General features: G+C 42.6%; 1 protein-coding gene across 2 annotated transcripts in view; it reads left to right on the top strand.

The window, feature by feature from the left end:
- Window positions 1–25,925, top strand: part of PEX14 (peroxisomal biogenesis factor 14) — a 146,328-nt gene that overhangs the window by 59,929 nt on the left and 60,474 nt on the right. For both annotated transcript variants that reach the window (XM_074218477.1, XM_074218476.1), the window contains exon 3: window positions 9,735–9,819. In XM_074218477.1, coding sequence (XP_074074578.1) covers window positions 9,735–9,819 — 85 coding nt within the window. The remainder of the gene's footprint in view (window positions 1–9,734; window positions 9,820–25,925) is intronic.

Below are 25,925 nucleotides of genomic sequence, written 5' to 3'. Positions count from 1 at the left end.
TGAAGCAGGGGTCTCGAGTTTGTTCACAGCAGCACGTCGGGGGTGGGGGGGGAGAGAAAAAGAGCATCTGGTAGCTGAGCTACAATTAGAGGAGCTGTCAGCAGATTGTTGAGAAACTGTGGTTTTCTGGTTTTTTTTTTACTCAGCCGTTAAAAATTCACTTTGGGCTGAAAATGGGCACCCCAAATAATAGTGAGACAACAAATCCTTTCCCAAATCATCTTCAGCTTTCGCCAGAGAGCAGTCACCTCTGAGGCTTTACTAACTCCTTCCTGACTTCAAAAACAACCATCCTAAAGAAAATTTCTCTGTGACAACATTTTGTTAAGGAGTCCATGTCATATATTTGAACTCGGGTGAAAACAGATTAAAATGGCAGAGATATTTCACATTGAAAGGGAGGCTCCTGCGCATGTGAAGTTGCTACTTTTCATAAGGGCTTTTACTGCATATATCAATGTGTTTTAAGAGAGACCAGGGTCAATAATGCATGCTTTAGAATTCCCTAAATACAGATTTGCACAATAGACCTGAAAATATGTTGTGTTCTATCATGTCAACCCGTGTCTACTCCTTCAAGCTCCAGAGCTTTGCTTCCCTGCCTGCGAAAAAACCCCAAGCACAAATGGAGCAAAGTAAAACAAAGGAAATGAAGCCTGCTCCTCTAAGCTTAATTAAGGCCAGGTTGTGGCCCAGATCAACAATGGGAAGGGCATGATGACAAAACCCAGGAAATTCCAGGCCGCACAGGAGACTCCTTCCTTTAACTCCCTGTTGGCTGAATGGTGGGGGCAGGGGGATGTGAGACCCTTCCCCCCAACACACATCTGACCTAGGCACACTGAACCTCCCCCTAACCTCCTCTCCTGCCTTCTCCTTCACCCTCTAACTGTAAAGGAAACACATTTTTTGAATGTGGGGAATAATTGTAGCTAACTATGCTAAAAGTATCTCTTGATTTTGTAGCCCTCAGAAAAGGGGAAAGTAAAAAAAAAAATCCCTGTCACTGTCATCTGTTCATTTTTTAATGAGCAATTTTAAAAAATTGAAAATAAAAGAGGAAAATGAATAGGTGTTGAACCAGCCTGTGATATGTAAATGCCAACTAGTAATTACCTAAAACCTCAATTTTCATTCTGTTTCATCTTGCAAAACATTTCATTTTCACTGAGTGAAAACACTTAATTTGGGCTGTTGAGTTGGGGAGATTGGGCCTCCTCCGGCCTGCACCTCCCAGCAGCCCCGGCTAGGGGGCGGGCTGGCTCCGTGCTCGGCCCGTCCTGCCGTGCCCGGCCACCTCAAGGTTATCCCCTTTTTGCCATTCCCGCGGCTCTGCAGAGAGGCTGGCCGATCCCTGGCCCACCCTCACCGGGCTGGTTTCGGGGAACTCAATTCCTCTGTGTCCTCGTCGAGCCGCGGGTTGGATTTTGACTTCCCGAGCCTTCCTCTGTGTGATAACTTTCCCAGCTCTTGTCTGACTCAACCAAATCTTGGCATCCCTTTGGGTGGCAGTCCTGATCCTCCTCCTTCCAGGCTCTTCCCTTTTCCTTCACCGTTTTCTTCTCTCTAGCCATTTTAGGGGCCACCTAGTAGCTTAATCTGCTTGCCAGTCCCATTTTCCCTCCTTAACAAGGAATAGAGGATCATTATTCCAGAATTTCTGATGGTTTTTCTTTTTTAATCTACTGGGTTTTCTTTTATTTGGGACCTGCCATCTTTAGAAGGCATTTATACACTACTTGTGGGCAGGGAATCTGGTTTGCCTCGTTTCCTTTCCTGCCTGGTCTGTCTTCTAGTTAGAACTGAACCTTTAAAATTGAAGACGAGAGTGCCCCGGGCAGCCTGGGAGATAGTAGCACTGGATTCTGCATGGAAAACTCAGACTAAACCAGGGGGTCTCAACCTGGGGAGGATCCTGGGCAGAATTCGGCATCCCCGTACCCAGAATCCAAGCGAGCTCTTCCTGGAGTCTCAGGGAGCCCAGCCTCTTTAGTGAGATATATAGCTTCCTAATTAGCCCCTTGCATTCTTTCATGAGTGCTGGCATCAGCGTTCTCCGATGTGTTTCTCTGATTAACAGCTGCTTTGCTACTATTTCCTCATGCCACCGATGACCATATTTGTCAAGGAACTCCTGACAGAGCACCGATTTCTTAGGAAAACGCAACATTTTGGTTTGAAGGGGGTTCTCAAGTTCTCCGCAATGCTAGCTTTTTAAGCCAGCCCTTGTTATAGTGTGAGTTAGCTTTAGCCTGATGCTTGTTAGCAAGGTTCTGAGTGCAGTGTCTCCTTTTGAGGAGGAGAGTAGGAACCTTCCTGGGCCCCCCTGAGCAGGACAGAGACACAGCAGTGAGGGTGACTTGGGTCTGGGGGCAGTAGTTACCTCCTTTTGCTCTTCAGCCTTCATATCTGTATGCTCTGAAAGGACTTGACCTTGAATGCTTTTAGTCACAAATTTTTTAAAATTAAAATTAATATTTGGTGAGTTTTCACATTTTAGGAGGGGTGTGTGTGTGTGTGTGTGTGTGTGTGTGTGTGTGTGTGTAGGGGTGAGTGGGGAACTGGGGACTTTCCAAAGATATGTCACTGATGATAATGCATCAAGGATTTCCTTGAGACTCCCTTATAATCTGGGGTTTGAATTTAGGTAGTTGTTGCATGTCCTTTCCCCTTGTAAAAAGCACCATCTACATTCTGGATAGGTAGAAGCTTGCACGAGAATTATACCTAAGAAATGACTTCTTCCCAGCACCTCTTGCCAAAGGATATTCGTTTTCCTGTCTAAATACAGAACACAGTTCAGGTTAAGATAGCCTCTGCCGGTGGTGGAGCTTGTTGATTTGTACAGATCCTGCTGTGAGATGCTGCTTGGTCTTGGAGACACAAATCTCACACCATTTGGCAGCTGGTCTGAGGGGCCAGAGTTAGAAGTTCATCTTAAAGTTCCTTCCTTAAGTTGCTGCCACTCACTTCAGTGTGACAGATGGTGCTTCAAGTTCATGCAGGAAAAAAACTGGAGTCTTCCTCTTTGACCAAGAATTCTACTTTGTGATTTCAAAAAGAGTGACTGCTTTACTTCCAAGTTGAGGGTTAGTTTAGGGGAACACACACACACACACACACACACACACACGTGTGTGTGTGTGTGTGTGTGTGTGTGTGTGTGTGTGTCTGTCTGTCTGTCTATCTGTGTGTGTATGTAGATTTCCTAAGAAGCCATCAAGGTAGGTATAATGCAAAAAAACCCAATTTCCTATTTATCACCAACCCCTCAGTGAGTATCTTAAAGATAGCAGCACCAAATGCTTCATACCAGAATCCTCCCTGACTTGCTGCACTCCCAGAACATGTACCATCAAGTTCCTGGCTCCCTTTTACATCTTTGACATTGAGGAAGAAGATCTGGATCTGGCCTGGATTTATGTCATTTGGTTGGGCACAACTAGAAATCTTGAATAGTTAAATTCATCTTCTAATTAGAAAATCAACTGATATCATGGGACAGGCTACAGGAGCCCCATCACTTAATCTAACAAAATCCTGAGGGGGAAGAGAGAGAGAGAGACAGAGACATACAGAGAGAGAGAGAGAGAGAGAGAGAGAGAGACAGCGAGACACACACAGAGAGAGAGAGAGACAGAGAGAGAGAAGGAGAGAGAGAGAGAATGTATGTGTGTGCGTGCATGCATGCTGTGTATATATTACACAATGAAGGTCAGGGTCTCCTGGAGTTAATGAAAAGTGCCCAACTGCAAAAGTAAACGAAGGGAACAGACCGAAAGCTCTTCAGTAATTTGGCCCATTAAAGTCTTTGCATTATGGATAAAGATTTTTAGAAAATCTGTTAACATCTGTGTATGAATCACAGGGCTTATAAAATTCTCGATCTGCCAAGCCCTTTTTTTATTGTGCTACCAGCTCTTTGGAGGGAGGGAGGGAGGGAGAGAAGAGGAAAGGGTAAGGAGTAGCTAAAGAAACAATTAGTGAAAGGAGGAGAGAGGTTTTCCTCTGTTCACACTTAGATGTAGCTGCTTATTTGGGCATCTTTCTTATTCAGCACATTACAAGGAGGCTATTAGTTTGGATGCTTTATATTTTTGCATCTGGCACAGTGGTATCGATGCTGTTAAATATGTGATTTGCCTGTCGCCTGCATTTTCCGACAGAGATCAAGAGGGGCATAAACCAGCCCCAAACACACTTTATGCAGGTGTTTGACTGAATTATTTTATATGGCTTGAAATTAGCCGATGGAAACTTTAAAAAAAATTGTTCATATTTTTGCAAGTTTGAAGTGTGCCGGGACTTTGTCAAATTCCCGTTAAAATAAATACGTCAATTTCATCCCTCTTCCAAATTCATTTATCTTGCTTTTTTAAAAGGTGTTTTCTACTTTACCTGATGTTTAAATTGGATTCGCTCGTTTATGCTGTTCTTTGCTATATCCCCCACGTTTTTCTTAAATGAATTACTAATGACAGAGCACTCCATCATCCCCTCTCTACAGCCACTTTAAGGAAAGCATGGTGATCTAAACCTTTTAACCTATTAAAGATGATTTTTCCCAATTGAATCAGACCCACCGCAGGTGTAATAACTAATCATTTAAACTACACCTGCTATTATGTATTTTTAAGCCATTATGCGTGTTGGATAGATGATAATTCATGTTTATTGCATTGTCCGATGGATCCGTTTTGCCTACACTAGCCTGATTAATGTATTTAAAGAAATAAGAGATGCAATTTTTAAAAAAAAAATTGATGGAATGCGCCAAGCCCTGCATTGAGTGCACCATTAAAGCCATCAAAACTTTGCTCTCTGACCAGAAATGCATCGACGCAGGACTGTATTCAAAAACAAGGTGAAACACATTCATTTGAGTGGTGGGATTTTGTGTTTCCATACTCTGCCCTGGAAAATTTTGGAGGGATAAGGGAAAGGTTTCTAGCTCTCTAGGTTAACAATAGGATGATACCATTAGTGGGTACTGTTGAAGACCTCTCGGTCCCCATTTCCTCTGTACCTTCCAGTACCCCCATAGAGAACAGGACTCAGAGAAGGCAGCACGATGCCTAGACTCTCATCTTCTCATGGAATTCCCTTCAGTGGAGAATGGTAACTCCTTACTTATCCGTCCATGCTGTGTCTTGATCATTATTGACCCATGCCCAGTGATTTCCTTAACCACACCCATCCTGTCACAGCATTGGGGAAGATGGCTTCCTTTCTTTTTTTTAATATAAAAGATAGATCAGCTGCTATTTTATATATGTGTATAATAAGTATTTGAAGGAGGCTGAGGATGAGAGAGGGTCATGATTTCGTTTAGCCAGAGAAGAAAGATCTTTATGCTGTCATTGATTTGACCCTAGCCTGGTCCATTTGGTAATTTTAAAGCTCCAAATAAAGTAGCCATGGTATAAATGCAAGTCTGAAAAATGGAGATTTCTGATTTTGGTTCTATAAACTACCTGGGTGACCATGCCTGTTTTATTGAGACAGGACCTAATTAGAGCCTGTGGGAAGCTAGAGAGTCTAGAAGGAGAGGGGAGAGGAGAGTATATTTCACTCACACAGGGTAACAGCTCATCTGAAGACCTGGAGATCTGGGACGAAGAGGTCAGTTTGGAATGTAGAGTGTGTGAAGAGCTATCTGTGTTTTATCCTAGAGTTAGTGGGGAGCTCAGAAAGCTTCTGGAGTAGGACGGTGCCATGATCAGACCTGTGTGCCTGAGGGAGATTTGACAGTGACAGCTGTTAGGGATGGATTGGAGAGAGGAGAGACCATGGGGGAGTGAATGCCTTAGTCTAGGCTACAGCTGATGAGAACTGGAGAGATCATAGCAGCATGAGTGGCAAGACAGGGAGCAATTTTGAAGATATTGTGGAGATAGAATGAATAGGGCAGGGCAACTGAATGAGGAGAGGAATGATGGTGATGGTGGTGGTGGGGAAGTCAAGGATGACCCTGGACTCTAGGATCTGGGTAACTGGAAGGATGGTAGAGCCTCTGTATAAACTAGGGAAGTTTGGAGGAGAGACGGATATCATGGGTAAGATAAAGAAGTCTGCTTTGGACATTTCGAATTTGAGGTACCTGCAGGATCTCTTTGGTGGAGCAGGTAGTTGTGATCCTGAGAACTAAGCACTTTGGTACAAAATAATCTTTGAATAAATATTCATTGATAATGGTGGTGGTGGTGATGGTGATGACTGGAATCCCAGAGAGATACTGATTGATGGATATATAGATCTTTGAGTCATTGGTGTAAATGGGATAATTGAATTCATGGGATGGGAGGGAATGCATTTTAGAGGGATTTGGAGGTGTAATCAGGGAGAAGAGGGAGCTCATCACCAAGGATCTATTTTTTAAATGAGGAAGGAGGCCTAATTCTCTGCCGACAGGAAGTGGAGGTTGGGGAGGAGAAGAGTGAGTTGTATGGGAGGCAGTGAAAGGATCCTAGAAATTGTGGGATGGAGAGCTGAAAGGGACCATAGAGATCATTGACTAAGCCCAACTCCTTATTTTGCAGAAGAAGCAGCTTAAATTTGGAGAGTGAAGTGACACTGGCCTCCTGGCTGTCTCTTGGCTCCAGGCTTGGTCTCTGAATGTTTCCCCAGGCCTGGAGCACTTTCTCTCTCCTCTCTGGCTCCTGACCTCCATGTGCCACCCACAACCCCTCTTACTGCTTCTGCTACTGCCATGGGCCAGATGTCTTCAAGTAGGATGTCTTCTGAGCCTCATAACAGCCTTGGAAGATCCCCATTTTTACAGTTGAGGGAGTTAAGTGACTTGCCCAGAGTCCTACAGAGAGTAAATGTCTGAGGCTGGATTTGAACTCCAGTCTTCCTGATTCCTGGCCCAGTGCTCTGTCCACTGCACCCACCTCTTTGCCTCTTCCTCTATTATTATTTCCTCTTTATACTGTATTCAGCTTACTTGGTTGTGAGCCCCTTGAGGGCAGGCACAGTCTTTTGACTCTTTGTATTGTCATTGCTTAGCACAGAGCAGGGCAAGTAACAGTCACTGATAAATGTTGATTGATTAATGCCCAGCTTGGGCCACCCAAGTAGTATATGTCTGCCTAGGATCAAGCCTCAGTCCCCCAGACAGTCCATTTAATGCTGTGTCTACTAGATTGTTGTTACTCCAACTGTCTCTCTCCCTATATGTGATACTTCACCTCACTGAGCCTTCATTTCCTCATCTGTTGACTGGGGATAATAGCAGTGTCTCCTTCACTAGATTATTGTGAGGATCTAGTGAGATAATAGATTTAAAGCACTTTGCAAACCTTTAAGCTCTATATAAGCATGAGCTATTAGCTTTTATTATTATTATTATGATAGTGGCTTTCTGGAAAAAGCTTATGGCTTCAGGCAGTTAGCAACAAACTCCTTGGAGCTAAGCCTGGATCCTGAGAAATAGCATGTCAAGTGATAGCAATGTGTCGTGTGTTGTTTGTGAGGGACCAGCATTTGACAAAAATGAGTTTATCTTCAAAAGGATATGTCTTGGTTAGTCTTAAGAATTGTGGGTTATGGAGTAGCCATTTCCCATCCTAATCTTTTATCTTTTCTGGATTACTTGGGACTCTTCAAGAACGACTATCTGGAACCTGCATTAAATTTGCCAGATAAGGAGAGAAAAGAGACCACCAGTTATCACAGTTTTCCTGTTGGGAAAATAAGCACCTTGCATCCATTGAACAGTTAATATCTTTTAGCAGCCAATGAAGGAGTAGTGCTTCTTCAGGGGATGATGGGTTGTCCTCCCCTGGAATAGGAGATTAGATTATTCTCCTGGTTGTGATGAGGTGTCATCACAGTGGTCATATGACATGACCCCTTTCCTCTCTGGGGCAGGCTGGGGTTTCCCTGCTTCTTGTCTGGTGCCCCAATATCATTATGTGTTGTTGACATGTGGAGGGAGGTAGATGTGAAGATTTTTTTTATCAGATATCTTGTTATCCTCTACTTGGCTTATGAGAGAGGAGAATCAAAGATTGTGTTCAATGTTGTTCATTTGGTGAGCTGTATGGGGAGATTGTTGCTTAGCCATTCTTTTATTCTCTCCTTCCCCCTCCTTTCATCCTTGCTATAGGTAAAATATTGTGCTCTAGCCCCAGACTTCCCAGTGTTTTCTTTGGAGCTGCTCAGTGCTCAGACTGCTTGAGAGCCACAGAGAGTCTTTAGGATGGTGGTCCAGGGAGGATGTTCCTAGATTTTTAGCTTCCCAGGAATATCAGATAAGCCTCTTGAGTTTTTGGTGAACATCATTGATCATGGTTTGGAATTAGATACAGAAGATGTGTAAAATCTGACTCTGCTCTTTAGGAGCTAACAAATTTCTCCCTCAGTAGTCAGAAGCATTGGATGGAAGAAAATCCACTACTTAAGAGGGAGAGAAAAGAAAAAGGGGGGCAGTGGTCTGTGTGGGAGGAGGGCAGGGTGGCTCATACAGACATTGATGAGCTCCATTTTGTTGTCTCCATTTTGACCATTTGTAAAATGAAAGGTTGGACCAGATCAGTGGTTCTCACCATGTGATCAGCATACCCCTTTGCAGTTCTGAGACCCTCTCAGGAGTCCTTGACATCAAAACTGTTTTCACAATAATACTAAGATGTTTGCATTTCTTTTTTTTTTCTTTTTGTGACTTACCCAAGTTCACACAGCTAGATAATTATTAAGTGTCTGAGGGTCCTCAATAATTTTTAAGAGTATAAAGGGGCCTGAGCCCAGAAAGTTTGAGAAACACTAGACTATATGATCTCTACAGACAATTTAGTGACTCTGAAACTTGTTGCTTTGTCTCCTTAGTTCCTAAGACAAGGCCCTTCACATGCTTAATAAGTGTCTGAGGAATTAAATTCAGTTAGTATTTATTGCATACCCATTGCAGGAATAGCAGAGGAATATAACATAGGACATTCTTTACCTTGAGAAGCCAGTGATCTACAAGAAATACCCACATGAAACATTTGAGTAACAATTGGTATACTATGTGACTTCCAGCTGCATGGTTTTGTAACTGGAGTTGAGACTTGAAGAATGAGAAGTAAGGAAAGAATAGAGGGGCCAGGCTTATAGTAGTCAGAGTGAGCTAGACCCAAAGAGCCAGACCTGGCCAGGGGAGTGGGAAGAATGTTGGGGCCTATTGGAAAAGTATGTTCAATTCAACAAGTATTTTAAATTAAATTAAAAAAATTTAAGGCAATGAGGTTTAAGTAACTTGCCCAAGGTCACACAGCTAGGCAATTATTAGGCATCGGAGGCAAGATTTGAACTCAGGTCCTCCTGACTCCAAGACTGGTGCTGTATCCACTGCGCCACCTAGCTGCCCCCTCAACAAGCATTTTAAGTGAACCAGTCACTTTGCACTGGAGGTGATGTTTTAACAGGGATATATAACAGAGGGGGATGTTCTGCAGGAATAAAGTTAAATAAATAGCTTGGGACTAGATCTTGGAGGGACTGAAAGTCAAGAGAATTTCAAGTTGAACTTTTGGGGAAAGGTATTATTGGAAGTTCTTGAGCTGAGTGAGAAATAACAGCATATTTTTTAAAGATAATTTTGATTTGCAAAAGATGTTTGCTCTCAAATTTGACTTCTACTTAGGTTTTGTTTCCATAGACCTGGATGGAACCATATGGTTTTTTTTTTTTAACCTAAAAATTCACACTCCTCACATTTTCATCTCTCCTGTGCTTCTCTTTCCAAACAGATCGCCACTGCAGTCAAGTTTCTACAGAATTCCCGGGTCCGTCAAAGTCCACTTTCAACCAGGAGGGCATTTCTTAAGAAGAAAGGTACATGATTATCTTTATTATTGTGAATTCCATCCCAAAAAATGGACCTGGGGACAGGTTTGGGGAGGGAGCTTACTGTTAATGACAGGGATCATGTGCCCAAAAAACAACTTCTGTACTCATCTGATTGCCTGTCAAGTTGGGAATGCAGGCTTTTTTTCCCTTCAGAACAGAAAGATCATCCAGTGAGAACTATTTTACAGAATGCACAAGGGTAAAAAAGACCAAAAAAAAAAAAAAAACCCCAAAGCCCCCTCAAATAAGGTCTCTTCTAGCTATGAATCACCCTGGCCTCAGGATGGCCGGCTGTGGGTGAGGAGGTCACCTGCTTCAGAAAAGAGCAGAGGGGGAGAGACGCAAAGGCCGAGGGACTTGGCAAGGTCAGTTTAGGGTCAGGCTTGGGGTCAGTCTGATTTATAGGCTGAAATGGTAAATTACTGGTGCTCTGGTATTTCTGTAGACTGGAGTTGAATGACCAATACCGCCTGAAGCAGAATCTGTGGTGACTGTACTGGGACGCCAAAATATTGGCCTTTTCCTGCCAAGTCTCAGTAACTTAAAAAGACAGGAGGAAAGGTGAGGGAATGGGACTTTTTTCTCTCAGTTGACTCCCTCTCACTTTTCCCACATTGGAAAAAAATAAAAGCAAAACTTAGTCTAGAAAACATATTCCCACCATGGCCACATTCAGAAATGTATGTCTCATTCTCCATTTTGAGTCTAATAGGAGGAGGGTGGCAGGTTCCATCATTGTTCCTCTGGAACTGGGTTTGGTTCCAACAGTGACCAGCTTCTTATGTCTTCCAAACTTGTCTTTACAGTGCTGGAAATAGTGTATAAATTGTTCCCTGGTTCTTCTCACTTCACTGGTTATTCATATGTGTTTTCCCAGATTTCTCTCCTTTTGTCATTTCTCACAGCATAAAATCCCATTACATTCACATACCGTGATTTGTTTGACCATTTTCCACTTGATAACTGCCTCCTTTGCTTTCTATATTTTTTTATTTTGTCTCTACAAAAAAGAGTTGATATAAATATTTTTGTATACAGAATCCTCTTTCTCTTTCTTTGATCTTTTTGATCATTGGGTTAAAGGATTATACGCACAGTTCGGTGACTTTTGGAGCACAGTTCCAAATTGCTTTCCAGAATGACTAAACCAGCTTCACTAACAGTGCATTCATTAATGGACCTATTTCCCCACAGTTCTCCAATATTTGTCATTTCTCTTTTTTTTGCCAACTTTGCCAGTTTGGTGGGTGTAAAATGATACCTCAGAGCTGCTTAAATTTGTATTTTCTCTAATTATTAATAATTTGTACCATTTTCCCACGTAATTGAAACTTGGATTTCTTTCAAAAATTGCCTGTTTCTATCCTTTGACCATTTGAAGATAGATTTTCATGCAACTTAAAAAATTAGCTTTGTGGCAAGCTCCTTTCCCACCAGTCAAAAAAAAGGAAGAGAAAAATAAATCAGGATTATTTTCTCTTTAGAACTGGAAGAGCAGTCTGTGCCCAGAAAACTCCCGTGAACTGACTGGAAGAGAAGGTGAAATTGTTTGGTTCTGAACGGGAGGCACTATTTTGTGATGTCCATGTAAAGGGATGCTTCTTCCTTTGGCACAAGTGATGTTCCCTGTGAACCGAGGCCCTGGGTGTGTTCAGGCTCTGGCATCCTTGGGGTGGCAGCCAGGAGGAAGGACATCAGGAACCCCTCTGGAGTGGCTGAGGCCTGCAGGGGCATCCCCATGCTGGCCCAGTTGTGGGCCCTCTGCACCCTTAGGAGATTGTGAAACTCGGGAGCTTGTTGGCTAAGCTCTCCACTGCGCGTGTGTGTGTGTTAGCATCCTGCCAGAGAAGAGTTTTTCCTTGAAATCTGCAGACCTATGGGGAGTAATTAATCATAAAAGCTCGGGGATTTCAGCTCTCTCATCAAAGCAGTGAAGCAGGGGAAAGCTGAGCCTAAAAGCTGTGCTGATTACCCACGGTAACCTGATACAAAATCTATTGTTGCCGAGAGATCCTCGGCCCCAGTCTATTGTGCTGCTCTGCACTGACAGTGACCAGTTAGTCCTCATTTTCTCTCAAACGCAGCTGGGTTAGAATTTCATTTGCAGAAGGTATTTAGAGCAATTTGGAGACAAATGTCTCTGGTGTTTGCTCGGCACTTCCACCGCAGGCCTTGCCGAGCAGTTTTAGTATCAAGAGCTTCATCTAATCTGTTTAATTTTAATAAATCCCTGACTGGGAGAGGGAAAAAAGGAAGAGAGAGAGAGAGAGAGAGAGAGAGAGAGAGAGAGAGAGAGAGAGAGAGAGAGAGAGAGAGAAGTAGAGACAGTCAGATACCTCCCCTCCACCCTCACCCCTCACCCCTCACATTGAGGCCTAAATAATACTTCTTATGAGTGACTTGGCTAATAATTATTGAAGAGCAAAAACTGTTTGGTGAAACTGTTATTTGTTGGTTCTTTTTTTATTCTTTGTAATGATGTTCCCTGCCTCTCTTCTAATGTTACAAATGTGAAATGTAGGAGATCAAAGCTGCATAAAGTAAGTGGAGTGATCCCTTACCTCTGCCGTTCCTGTGACTGTGAGGTGATTTTGTCCCTGGCCACTTAATGGGGAGCCCTTGTCCCCATTTTCTCCCCCTACCAGTCCAATTCTAGCTCTCTTCCAAGCTCAGCACCAGGGCCAGCTCCCCTGCCCAGATTGGCTGCTTCGGGTCTTCCCTTACCACAAAGGTCTTGGGTTAGAATGACTAACTGTGGCTTACAACAGATGGTCATCTGGGTCCCAGAACTCTTCTGGAGCCTCTCCTCTCATCCTTCTTTCATCTTTGCCACTACTAACAGCTCACTGAATTTCCCATCAGTGTGGGACCTTGGAGTCAGAAGACCCCAGGCTGCCTTGGACACATATTGACTGTGACCCTAGGGATAAGTCCTTTGGCCTCCCAGAGCACCAGGCACCTTGGCATTGGAAGAGGAAGTTTCCGCCTTGGGAAGCTAAACTGCTTAAACTGTTGAACTCCAGGGCCTAGACCTTGCTCTGTACCTTGATTTGGCAAAAAACCTCTCGAAGAAAATGTGAATCTTTGTGAACCAAAGAACAAGGAGAAAGAGAGAGCCAGCCAGAGGAGCAGAAAGCTTGAAGGGCTTGTGGTGATCAGCTGTAGTGATCAACCCTCTTCATTTGTAGAGGAGAAATGTTTTAGCGGGAATGTTCCATTTCAAACCCAAAATTGAGGGGGAAAAATTCTGAGTAGCTGGGCATCTATCTGTCCATAAGCAGTTATACTCGGTCCGTTGACAGGACCAGGAATATCTCTTAATCATCCAACTCCATTATCCTCTTAAGATGCTGTTGGAGCCAGTCCTCAGCCATTTCCGAGTGGAATCCCCATAGGGTGGGTTCTGGCACGACCTCCCTGGGTAGAGTATTGCAAGGGTTGATGGGTGCCTAGGGAAGAAAAGGCCCCTTGGTGGATTTAAACTTCCTGTTTCCAATTCCCACTAGTTCCCTGGGTCGGGCTCATAGGATCAGAATAGCTTGGCAGCCTCTGGTTGGGGATGGAAGGGGGGGCCTGGCACAGCACAGCAGGGCAGCAAGCCCACAGTCCTTTAGCCCCCTTGCAGTTGCTGAGAGGGAACCCGGGCGGCTCATTGACTGCAGGGGAACTACTGGCAGCCGCCCTCTCAGCCTCTCCCCAAAGGAGTCATTGCAGTGAGTGGGTTTGGAGCCCTGGCTTTGGGGGGGCTCACAGCTTCTGTAGTCTTGGCTTTTCCTAGCAAATGTCACTTCGGGGAATTGCAGTGAAGCACCGACTTGAATTATAATCTGGACTTTTTTTTTTTAATAAACATCTCTTTCCTGAAAAGGCAAATCCAATTTTGTTTTTCTTTTAATATTATTTAATATTTAATATAGAAATTGAGGTCCCTGTAGTGCATGTCAGTTCAGTGGAAAATGAAGGTTACTTTAGGAGCATCAGCTGAGTTTGTTTTATTATGAAACCACAGCTGGGAGCTGTGCCTGCATCCTGCCCCTATTACTCATGGGTTAAGGGTGGGTGGTCCCTGAATTTTTTGTGGGGGGGACATCTCAAAAGGGGGCATTGGTTCATTTCAACTTTTCACCATTTTGTTGTGATCTCTTTAGGATGCTTCAAACTCTGGATATGGAGTCATTAATGAGAAACTTGTTATTAGAACCATTTATCATTTCTTTGAAGTTGGTACTGCCATTTTGTGTAATTTATAACATTACCTCATTTTTTTTTATCGAGAACTTTTTGGATGAAAGAGAAAAGCAGCTGTTCACCTTCAGTGTGTTCGAATAAATGTTTTTGTTTTTCTTCCAACTCCTTGCTTCTACAGATGCCTCTTCATCTGCTATGTGTGGGGATCAAACCCTCATTGAAACAGCCTAGATTTAGAAGTTGTGCTTGCCAGGCAGCATCAAGTTTGGGACTTGAAGCAGGCTAGAGGCCAGAAGGCTGAGTTAATCTAAAAAGCACCAGCAGAGTCAATCCAGGAAGTGAGAGTGTCCAAAGTTGGTGCCTGTCAATTTATGGTGCTTTGGTGCTGGAGGCTTCATGACAAGATGAGTAGGAGGTCAGTAGAAGTACTGACCTTTTAGCAGTTGGTGGGGAGATTAGTGGTTTATCAGCGTGTTTCGAAGTCTTGGAAAATGAAGGGCTGGGACAATGGGAGCTTCCTCTGGGTCTCCCTGGGAGGTGGGCCCTTTGAGTGCAGGTCAAAAAAGCATCAATTGGTGTTGACCATCAGCAACCCATTCACAGCCTGTTCCCTTTTCTGAGGAATAAACTAACAAACCTACTCTGCCTCATGTTGGAAATATTTCTCACTCCCCTGGAGGAAGGAAAACAGGTAGTGTCCCTGAGTCTTGGAAGTGAAACTAGATTTCTCTTCTTGGAAGGCAAGCCTTCAGCAGCAAAGCTACCTCTTTCCTAGGAAGAAACCAATTGGGCCTCAACCTTGGCAGTAGAGAGGAGGAGAGCCTCTAACTGGAGTATTTTAAAGGGGAGTAAATTCTTACACAGATTTCAATTTAACTCTCTTTTATTACTTTTCTTTTTTATAATTTAAGTCCATTTCATGAGGCAGTTTGCATGTCCTTGAATGGAATCTCGTTACCATGAAAGCTTTTTTAGCATTGATTTCATAGCAGTCTTAATTTAATAGCTCCACCATTACTGAGAAGCCCTGGGAGTGAGGCCCTAGCTTTCCAGGTCACTGACCTTTTAATTACAAACCTTGTTCTGATGGCCAGGTTATCGACTGGACAGCTCCCAGCTTGTGCCCCTAGGATGAAAACGAAAATAACTATGTTTCCTCCCCCACCTCCAGGAAAAAAAAATTGTAACCTCTTGTGTTTCTAAAATTAATTTTCTCCTTCAGCTTTGCTTTATAATTAATTCTTTAATGTGTCCTGGTGAAGCCTGAAGTCTCTACAAAGCCTTCTCTTGAACCAACAGACAAGTTTCCAGTGTGTGGTGGGTGGGGGCATTATGATTATTTCCATTTGCTACCCCCTTCTAGATTGTGGTCCAGTTGTTCATAGTATGATATAGTTAGTTCTCAGACTGGACTGGCAATGTGAGTGTTGACTTGGATAAGTGTAAGGTGTGGGGAGGGTAGTCCTCTTAACACTTAGATTCAAAAGACATGGATTAGGAGGAGCCTGGGCCAAGAAAATGATTTTGAAAAGCTCTTGATTTGGGGATTTCATTGAGAGTTGATAAAAAATCATTGATTCCCTTTTTTGAAGAAATCATATTTATTAGGGAAAATGTATCAGTTAATGTTTTACCTTTTACACCATTCTCCCAGTGCTGGATGAACAGAGAAAAGAGATCCATTCTGCAGTCTGAGTCATTCCCCATTAATGAACTTTAATCAAATTAGGCATTCAAGGTTCTACTCACCATAGAATTTGGTGGTCACTCAGTGTGTCTTAGGAGTCTTTTGATGGGATTGGAGAGGTAGTAGCAAAGACACTAAAACAGAAATAAGGTTTTAGAAAATAAATAAACCTCAAGGAAAGGAAGGGAAAGCAAATGAGGAAGATGATTCAGCTCCTTTCTGAGCATATAGCCTGCAATCAGTTTGCCCATCTCTCCTTTCTACACCTTTGATTCTCTGTGGCATCATGACCTTGTTTGTCCAAGATTGACAGCATTTGGGGCAGGGAGAATGCTCAGTGTCTCCACTGCTAGTGGATGAGGCAGTGGTGCTACCAATACAAATATCCACAGGAACGGGCCAGGGTTTTGTGCTGCAGCAGCGTGTTTGTTCCTGAGAATGATTGAGCATCTCTCTCCATCTGTTGAGAATGGACCATCTTCCATTCCTGCCAGTCTTACATCTGCATATCTATCACCTGCTCTTCTCTGCCAGCCTATTTATCACCCTGACTATTTTTTCACCCCCTATCAATTTTCCTGCTCCCCTTGTTATCCAACTTGTCTTGAACTCTCCACATCCATGCGACCTACAGCATTTAGGGCAGTTGAAAGCCATGGAAATATGGGAACTTTGGCTTTCTGACACAAAGGCTGGAGTAGATTGAAAGGGACTACATTGTTTCCCCCAGGTGTTTATGGGGGACCAGGTAAGGGTCCTATATCTCACTCTAAAATGAAAAGGTTGGGTTGTTGATTGTGGAGAAGGAAAATCCCAACTTGAATTCCCTTAGAGACCTTGAGAAAAGAGCCCAAAGGGGAACAACAAATACAACTATAATAAGAGAAACTGATGTTGGGGAACCTGCAGTACTGTGCTGTACTCGTATGAGGGCTGTCAGTGACCAATGAAAACTTTGAAGGAGACACACTGGGGAAAGAAGGAATCCTGAGCCCCAAGAGATTGCAGAGAACTTTGGACACTTTTTCTGATGCCCTAGTCTTGATTTGGATTTTTGCGTTTTGTGTTTGTATCTTATCTCTCCACTGGACCATGAGCTTCCACTGGACCAGGGGTTGGGTCCCATCCAAGCTTTGGAGCTTTTCAGTGTGTCATTTCTTGTAGGCAACTAGGTAACACAGTGGATGGAGCACTGTCCTCTGAGTCAGAGCTAAATAAGGTGGGCAGTGGAAGGGAAAGAACTCTTCATTCCTTTTCAATCTCCAATGGACCAGGCCCAGGGAATACAAAAACAAAAGCCCTGTCTTTGGTTCCTGCCTTCAAGGAACTTACATTCACAAAGTAAATAGAAATTTGTTTATATGGTATAGTGGATAAAGCACCAACCCTGGAGTCAGGTGGAACTGAGTTCAAATTTGACCTCAGACACTTGGCACTGGCTGTGTGACCTTGGGCTAGTCACTTAACCCCGATTACCTCAGCATCCAGGACCATCTCTAGTTGGTCTGATTCAGATCTGGCCAATGGACCCAGGATGGCTCTAGAGGAGAAAGTGAGACTGGTGACTTAGCATGGCTCCCCTCATTCAAATCCAATTCAGGTGATGTCATGATATCACCTCACGGATGTCATAGTTTTCTCTGAGAACAGAGGACAAACATCATCATCAATTTGATGAATGAATGGTGACACCAAAGGAACTGGGAGAGGGAGAGAATGAGGGAGAAGAAGAAAATAGATTTATTTTGTCTTTCATAAAATGACTTTAGGACAGGAAGAAGGCAGAAAGAATAGGGCCAAAGAGAAGTTGACCTCTTTAAAGTGTGGTGATTTAGATTGCTGAAGATTATTGAGTTCAGACAATGAGTAAAAAGGATGAGGGAGAAAGAACATTATCTATGCATCTCCCTTAAGCTAGGGACCATAGAGAGTGGCTACTGTGACTGAAGTTTCGTTGGTTGATCCTTGTCTTTTGTTATTGAAGAAGACCAAAATGACATCGCTATGTTTGAGACAAATTAACAGTGTGTCTGACTGTGACTGATCAACCTAATACGAGTTCAGAATGCTCTGCCACAGGTTGGGGACAAATAGTCCATGTGAACACCTGGGCTATTCTAAACTTACATATATCACATTTCCTTTGAGCTGCTTCCATCCTGCCCTCCTCATAGAGTGCAGTCCCCTCACTGATGAGGGCACACCATGCTGAGTGTTCCTGTGCCAGTGTCTCCCAAGCTATACAATTAATTTCAAAGGGCTTATGAGAGACTCTTCAGGGAGTCCTGGTATTGCTTCTTCTGACCCCCTTTTGAACACTTAGCCTGAGTTCTCCATAAAAGAGTTTTTTGGGCAAGTGTACATATGGCATTCTAACAACTTTTCCAGTCCATCGTAGTTGCCCTCTCTGAAGTAACGTTGGAATGCCAGGCAATTTAGCTTGAGAAAGGACTCAGTGTCTGGAATCTTCTCTTGCCAAGGGATCTTCAGAATCTTCCTAAGATAATTTAAATGGAAGTGATTCAGTTTCCTAGCATGGTGCTGGTAAGACTGTTCAGATTTCACAGGCATATAGCAATGAGGTCAGCACAACGGCTCTGTAGACCTTCAATTTGATGAATGTGGCCTCAAGTTCAACTACCACACTGATGGCAAATTCTTCAACTTGAAAAGGCTACAAGCCAGGATCAAAGTGGAGGGAGTGTTGGTGCAGGATCTTCTTTTTACAGTTGATTGTGCCCTCAGTGCAGCCTCTGAAGCTGAGATGCAACAAAAGATGAATCGATTCTTTGCTGCTTGTGCTCATTTTGGTCTGACAATTAACACCGAGAAAACACAGGTCCTCCATCAGCCATTGCTACACCCTCTATATGTGAAGCCATCGATAACAGCAAATGGAAAAGTTCTGAGTACTATGACCAAGTTCACCGACCTTGGCAGTGTCTTTTCCAAGGAAATTCACATTGACAATGAGGTTGACATTGGCATTGCCAGTACTAACTCAGTTTTTAGGAGGATCCTAAAGAAAATGTGGGAGGGAAGAGGTATTAGATCAATTGTGACAGAAGAGGATATTGGTTGAAATTATCTGAAGCTCATCATAAACAAAAGCTAATAAATAACAATAAATAATAATAATAAATAATAAAACCTGTGACTTCTATATACAAGGAGGCAAATTAGATCTCCTCTAGATCTCCTCAACACTTGGGGATTTGCAACTTATGACTAAACTGGCTCTGGATGATTGTATACAGGAAACAAGATGGATAAAAGGAGAGTGAGTTGGCATTTTATGTTAGGCATTCTCACATGAGGAAATCCAGGAATCACAAAGGAGAGAAATGTAGTAGGAACTGTCTTTTGCCTTTCTTTGTATTCCTGGTACTTAGTGATTGACTGACTGATTTGACCACTACATCCATGGGTCCTAAGAGAAGCGATTTCATTTTGAATGTGTTCCACCCACCTCAACTTCTTTCCTTAATTGAGCAGGTTAGTGACTAATCTGGAAAATCAGGAAAATGCTCTCCAGGACAGAAAATTTGGTATAGTACTTATCCATTAACATTTTTGTGGAAAAGACCATACTCTAATGATGAAATGGTTTTATAATTGGTTGAATGTCCAGTGAAGAGACTCAAAATAGTCTTCCCTGATTTCTCCATTGATGTCTCTTTTCCCCAGACTAATCAGTATTTATCAGTGACTTGGATAAAAACATAAATGGTGCTCTAGTCCAGATTGCAGACAGCACAGAACTGGGAAGGATGAACAGCTAAAGCACCAGGTCATGTTTGGAATCCAAAGGGGACATGCCAGACCAGAGCATGAGGCAGCAATCAATTTAAGTGAAATTATGTTGGGAGGAATGCAAAACCTTACTTTTGAGTTTTAAAAAGTCAACCTTGTACATGTAAGAGGTGAGGGAGTATGGTGAGCAGTCTGTCTGAAAAAGAATTGGGGGTTTTAGTGGACAGCAAGTTTAATATGTTCCAGAAGGGCTATAATTTCTGCAAATGAGGTGACAGACCCCTTGTACTCTTCTGGTTAGAGCAGTCAACAAGAGGAGGAGGGAAGGGAGAGGGAGAGACGGACACACAGAGATGAGAGAGAGAGAGAGAGAGAGAGAGAGAGAGAGAGAGAGAGAGAGAGAGAGAGTGCATGAGAGAGCAAGCAATGGGGATCCCTTGAAGGCTCTACTGTATTTATCTCAGCTGGTTTATTGATGTTGACTCCCTAGTAGAATGTTTTTAATATACTTAGGGTTTAGGTCTGGTACCTAGTAACTCTTGAATTAATGCTTGTTGGTTGATTAAGGCAGGTGATTTTGTCAGTTGTTAGGAAGATGAATTAGAGGAGGTAGAGACCAGAAGTAGAGAGCCCAGTTAAGACACTATTGCAGTTGCCCCAGTGAGAAATACTAAGCACAGTGACTTGAGTGGCGAGAAGAGGTGAGCCAGAAACAGAGCCTCTGAGCACAGAATGACTTCCTTGGAGAGAGGGGACATTTAGAGGAGAAATGGGCTGGGGTGGGGGTGGGGGGACAGTACATTCCATTTTAGATGTGTTTTATTAGTGGTAGGAATCATTCATCACACATTTGAGTTTCTGTTTTATGCAGAAACTTTTTTTTTATAATAATTCAAATCCTTTGAAGTAAGGAGTCCAGTGGAAGTTGCAGAGAATTAGAAAAATTGGGCTTATTTTGGAGTCTTTGTTAGGGGGCAAGAGAAGGAGGAAATTCTGGAGAAACCAATGATTACATGATCTTAAGCAAGTCAGTTAACCTTTATATGGACCTTGGTTCCCTTATCTGTGTATTTAGAGACATGGATTTCTCAGGTTCTTTCTAGGTCTACAATAATGTGAGCTTCTGAGGCAGCTACACTTACTTGCTGTGTGACCATGGGCAAGTCACTCAACCTGTTTTCCTCAACTAAAGAATGGAGATTTATACCTCCCAAGATTGTTATGAGGAACAAATGAGATAATATTCATAAAACACTAGTATCTGACACACAGTAGGGATTGTTTAAATGTGAATTATTTTATTGCCTGTGAAAATATAGTTTGCTCTAACCTGGCAGGCCTGCTATGATGTTTCAAATATGATTGAAGTCTCACTGTAATGTACTTTTAAAACAGTGACTTTCTTGTCTGTAACTGGAGATAGAATTTTTAAATGTATATTTTATGAGATTGTGCTCCAGAGGAAGAGAAAATTATTTCTTAACCTGTGGAATGAGGAGATACAGCACAGTAGTGGATTGAGGGCTGATCTGAGTGGGCCTGGGCAGGCGACTTTCCTGTTCTTGCTTCTAGCAGGACAAGCAGGTAGCTTAGATTGCAGAGAACGTATTGGGGAAGGGAGTTTTCTCCCTGGGATAAGATCCCTGGTCTAGTTGCTATCCCAGTGGGAATAGAGGAATAGAAAGCCAGCCACATAATGAATTGCTGCTGCCCACTCAGTCCTAAATGTTGATTCTAAGGTGTGAGATGCTGTTCTTTAATTGAATATGAAATTTCTTTCCTTCCAGGAATCAAGGATTCATTTCTCAGAGGGACATTGACTTTTATTCCTCTTCCCACCTAAAAAATCATTGGCAGTATGTCTGTACTCATTGTCTCAACTTCCTCATCCCTTCCTTCTTCTCTTTCACGCTTTTAAGTCCTTGCAGTCTAGTGTCTAACCTTACCACTTGACTGAAAGTGCTCTCTCCAAGGTTGCCAACAATCTTGTAGTTGTTAAATCTAATGACTTTTTCCTCAATCCTCACCCTTCTCGACTCCTCTCTCAAGAAGCTTTTGATACTGTTTACCACCTTTCCCTGATTGCACTCAATGCAGTCTTTGGGGCTGAGGTGCAACAGAGTAGATTGATTCTCTGCCACTTGTGTTAATTTTGACCTAAGAACCAACACCCAGAAAATAGAGGTTCTCCTCCAGCCAACAGCATACCACCCATATGTGGAACTATCAGTTACAGAAAATGGAGAAATAGTGAATGCTGTGGACAAGTTCACTTAACCTTGACAGTGTACTTTCCAGTAGGTACCACATTGTTAATGAGGTTGGCATATTCATAACTAGAGCTAGCTCAGTGTTTGAGAGACTACAAAGGAAGGTGTGGGAGAGAAGAGATATTAGTATTAATTAGACTGACTACCAAACTGAAGGCCTACAGAATTGTTGTGCTGACCTCATTGCTATCTGCCTGTGAAACCTGGACAGTCTACCAGCACCACATCAGGAAACTGAATCGCTTCCATCTCAGTTGTCTTGGGAAGATTCTGAAGATGCCCTGACAGGAGAAGATACCAGTTCTTTCTCAAGCTAAACTGCCTAGCATTCCAACATTATTTCAGAGAGTGCAGCTATGTTGGATTAGTTGTTAGAATGCCAGGCATATGCATACCAAAAAGACTATTTTCTGGAGAATTCACACAGTTCCCCTGGGGACTGTCACAAAAAGCGATACAGGGACTCTTTGAAGGTCTCTCTTAAGAACTTTAGAATTTACTGTGTAGCATAGGAGTCACTGGCATGGGACTGACCATCCAGCATGGCATGCCCTCATGAGATAGGGTGCTATACCCTATGAGCAATGAGAAATAAGCTTGAAATGAGAAGTGAAATGAGTGCCCAATGAGAAATAGCTTGAGAAAGACACAAGGCAGCCACATTTAGAGAATCCAGAATACATATGGACTATCTGTGCCTGACCTGTGACAGAGCATTCTGAGCCACTATTGGTCTGATCAGGCACAGTTGGATACTCTGTACCTTAACCCCAACATAGTGATGTCTTTTTGCTTTTCCTTGAGTTTGAAGGACAATAACCTTTCCTTCCTGTATACTTTCACTTTCTCTAGGCTTTCCTGACAGTGTTTTCACCTCCTTCATCTTTGCTTGATCATCATCCATATACTGCCCCATCACTGTGTGTGTGCATAACAAGGCTCTGTCCTTTCATTTCACCCATTCCCTTAGTGATCTTACCAGTTTCTATGGATTGCGTCGTCACCTAGACATCCACTAGCACCACAAGTTCGAAAATAGAATTCATTATCTTCCCCCCTAAATTTGTTCCCCTACAAAGCTGAGGATACTAGTCATTGAAGTTTGCTACCTTGGAATCATGTTGAATATTCTCCCCTGCCCCCTGCATCTAATTAGCTTCTAAATCTTATCCATTCTACTTTTGCAACTTCTCCCCACCTCTTGCTTGGGCCACTTTGTAGATTATTTCTTCATCTTCTTGCTTCCACTCTCGCTCTTCTCCAGGTCCTTTTTCCTTGTGGCGGTCAAAGTAATCTTCCTCAAGCACAGCTTTGATCTTTTTATTTCCCCACCCAAAAATCTTTAGGGGGTTTCCTCCCTAGATAAGATACAAACTCTGATTTGGGACTTCAGCCTCCCAGCTTGCCTGTCTTGTCACCTTCCCAGTCTTTACATGGTCCACACTGGTTTAGATGCTGTTCTTTACACTGAACTTGGCTTTTGTATCCCCAGAATGCCCTCTTTTCTCACCTCAGCCTCACAGACTCCTTAACTTTTCAGATAATCTTTCCTGGTTCTTTCCAACCTTTTCAAATGGTATTGATGATTATGTGATAGTTACTTATATTCCCTTAGTAGACTATAGATTCCAGGGCTTTTTGTTTTGTTTTGTATTTGTATAATGCATTGTGCATCATAGCTAATTAATAAATGCTCCCTGATTGAATGAAGGAATGAATGCTGCGTCCATACTACAGTTCATCTTTTTTTATTGTCCTTTGGATTCTCTCAGCTGAGAGTTAAATATTTACATATACCAAAAACTTTCATAAGTGTTTTTGTGCTTCATATTTAGGCTTTTCTATCCAATTACAGTCAGTTAATCCAAGGGGCACAGAGAGTGCTAACAGTTGAGGGGTCAGGAAGGGTTTTGTGTTGTAGCTCAGAGTTAAGTGAGGAAGGAGAGGGAGATGGAAATAGCAAGCAGACCAGTCTCCCTGGATGGGAGAAGTTGGAAAAAGAAATCTGAACTCTGTCTGGAAAGGGAGGTGGGAGGCTAATTTGTGAGGGACTATCAATGCCAGACTGAGGATTTTTCATTTTCTCTTTGAGACACTTGGGGGTGATCTATTAATGTCAGGACTCAGATGGGCATTTGTAAGATGTTGTATCTATATGATTTTCAGTTACCATAAGATAATCCTAGTTTAAGAAATAAATATATTTAGCATTAACTAATCTGTAAAACAGAAGATTTCAAAATTATATTGTCTAGTATAGTGAATTTAATCCAGTGCATTGTAGTTTTCCTTGAAACCACATGCTTTATTTTCTTCCTTAGCAGTTTTGTCATCTTTAAGTTAGCCACACTGCACTTGGTATTGTAAAATATATACTTCCTCCACCCTCCTAGACCTGGGTCACTGGAGGCAGTGCCGGTCATTCTATATTTAAGGGGTTCTGAGGGTTCATAGTAAGTAATGTGTCCCTTGTAGGGAAGGGACCTTTGTCCCACAGGTTTATATTGGAGTATGTCTTTGCCTGGTTCTCCTCAACAGCTATCTCTGGTTTCCAGATGTTCCAGTGGGGGAGGGTGGAGAGGGAGTTGATCCTCTCAGTCCTCCTCAAGAGCACTAGCAGTATGACTGTGTTCTCTTCTTTACTATTAATTATGCTTTTTAGCTTAAAAGGAACCATTCAGTACTTAGATAGTTGATTCAGAATGTTTTTGGTATTGGACTGGACTTTGTGAAGTGCAGTCAGTGGCTTTTCATTCAGAAAACTGAAGTTTACCATTTCATAAAATCTTGGGGGTAGGGAAGTGACAGGAAGAAGAAAATATGAACCTCTGTGATAAATTAAAAATCACAATCACTCAAATGTCAACTTTTTGGCAAAAACCAAAGTGTGTAGAAGTGGGACTCTCCCTCCCCTTTCGCAGTTTCAAGCTGTTGTACTGGGGCCCACAAGAAATGTACTTGACCACTGACCTCCCTGCAGTCCTGGATACATCAGTGATACACAATCAGGGTTGGTTTGGCTCAGCCAAAACAGCCGTGGTCACCTTACTGGACATGATTATAGAACTTGGAGGCATTGGCAGAAAGGGCCCAGGTGGGGCTGGAGGTACAAGCACTTAGAAATGAAGTAATTGGATCAGAATGCAATTGAGAGGGAGAATATATGGAGTTCCATGAAGCCTCCATTTGGAGTCCATTTCAGATAGTTAACCTAATTTAGGAACTTTCTTCTTCCTTAGCTCTTTAAAGAGAAGAGAGAGCCAGTGCAGGCAGGCTCCATACCAGAGGAGGAGATGACAGATGAGAGCACCTTTTGGGGGAAGGACAGGGAGAAGGAACTTAATGCTCTGTAAAGTTGATGGGAAGATGGATTTGGAGTACAAGGAACTGAGTTCAGATTTCAGCTCTGCTCTTATACTTCTAGGGTGAATCACTTCAGTAGTCTGGACTTCATTCAGAGCCTCTGAAGCTCAAAATCTGTGATCTTTGGATTCTTCCATTTCTCTGCTCCTTATGTCCCCTTGGATATAGATATAGTTATCAAGACTCTTGGTGTGATACCCTGAACCTTCAGTGCTCTCAGTGACCCAAGTTTAGAGTAGAGTAAAAACATTGACTGAGCTTCAGCTGTCTTCCTATTGTGTACTTGGTATGGTGGGGAACCCAGGAAATAAATTTGAGATGATTATTGACTCACACCTGTCCCTCAACCCTCATATCTTGTCACTAAACAAATCCTATCAATTCTACTTCCTGTGAAATCCCTACCTGGAGGAAATTCCAGACCCTGGAAGTTAGTGTAAATGTGATTTTTTTTTTTCCCTACAGACCATAAAATTCAGGAGGGCAGAGATTGCTCTGTATCATATACAAATTTGTTACCTTCTGGGGAGTTAGCACTGTGCACTGTACCCAGTGGATGCTTAATGAGGATTTGTTGATTGATTGATTTATTAAGAAGCTTATAACCTGGTAGCTGGGTGATGAGTCTGTGACATGTTTAAAAAGCTTTGTGTGTTTGTGTGTGTGTGTGTGTGTGTGTGTGTGTGAGATAACTTTCATACATATTACAATTGAGATTAATTGTACTTCATTTTAAAGTTGCTTTATTGTACAATTTTTAAATATTCAGTTGAATTTTTATTTTATTTTCAGCTCTGGATTTTCTTCCTCTTACTTTCTCCCTCTGGTCC

This window comes from Macrotis lagotis, chromosome 1 (genome assembly GCF_037893015.1).
Source record: "Macrotis lagotis isolate mMagLag1 chromosome 1, bilby.v1.9.chrom.fasta, whole genome shotgun sequence".
Lineage (NCBI taxonomy): Eukaryota > Metazoa > Chordata > Mammalia > Peramelemorphia > Peramelidae > Macrotis > Macrotis lagotis.
The sequence above is the reverse complement of the archived record's forward strand: the minus strand, read 5'-3'. Positions and strand labels throughout refer to the sequence as shown.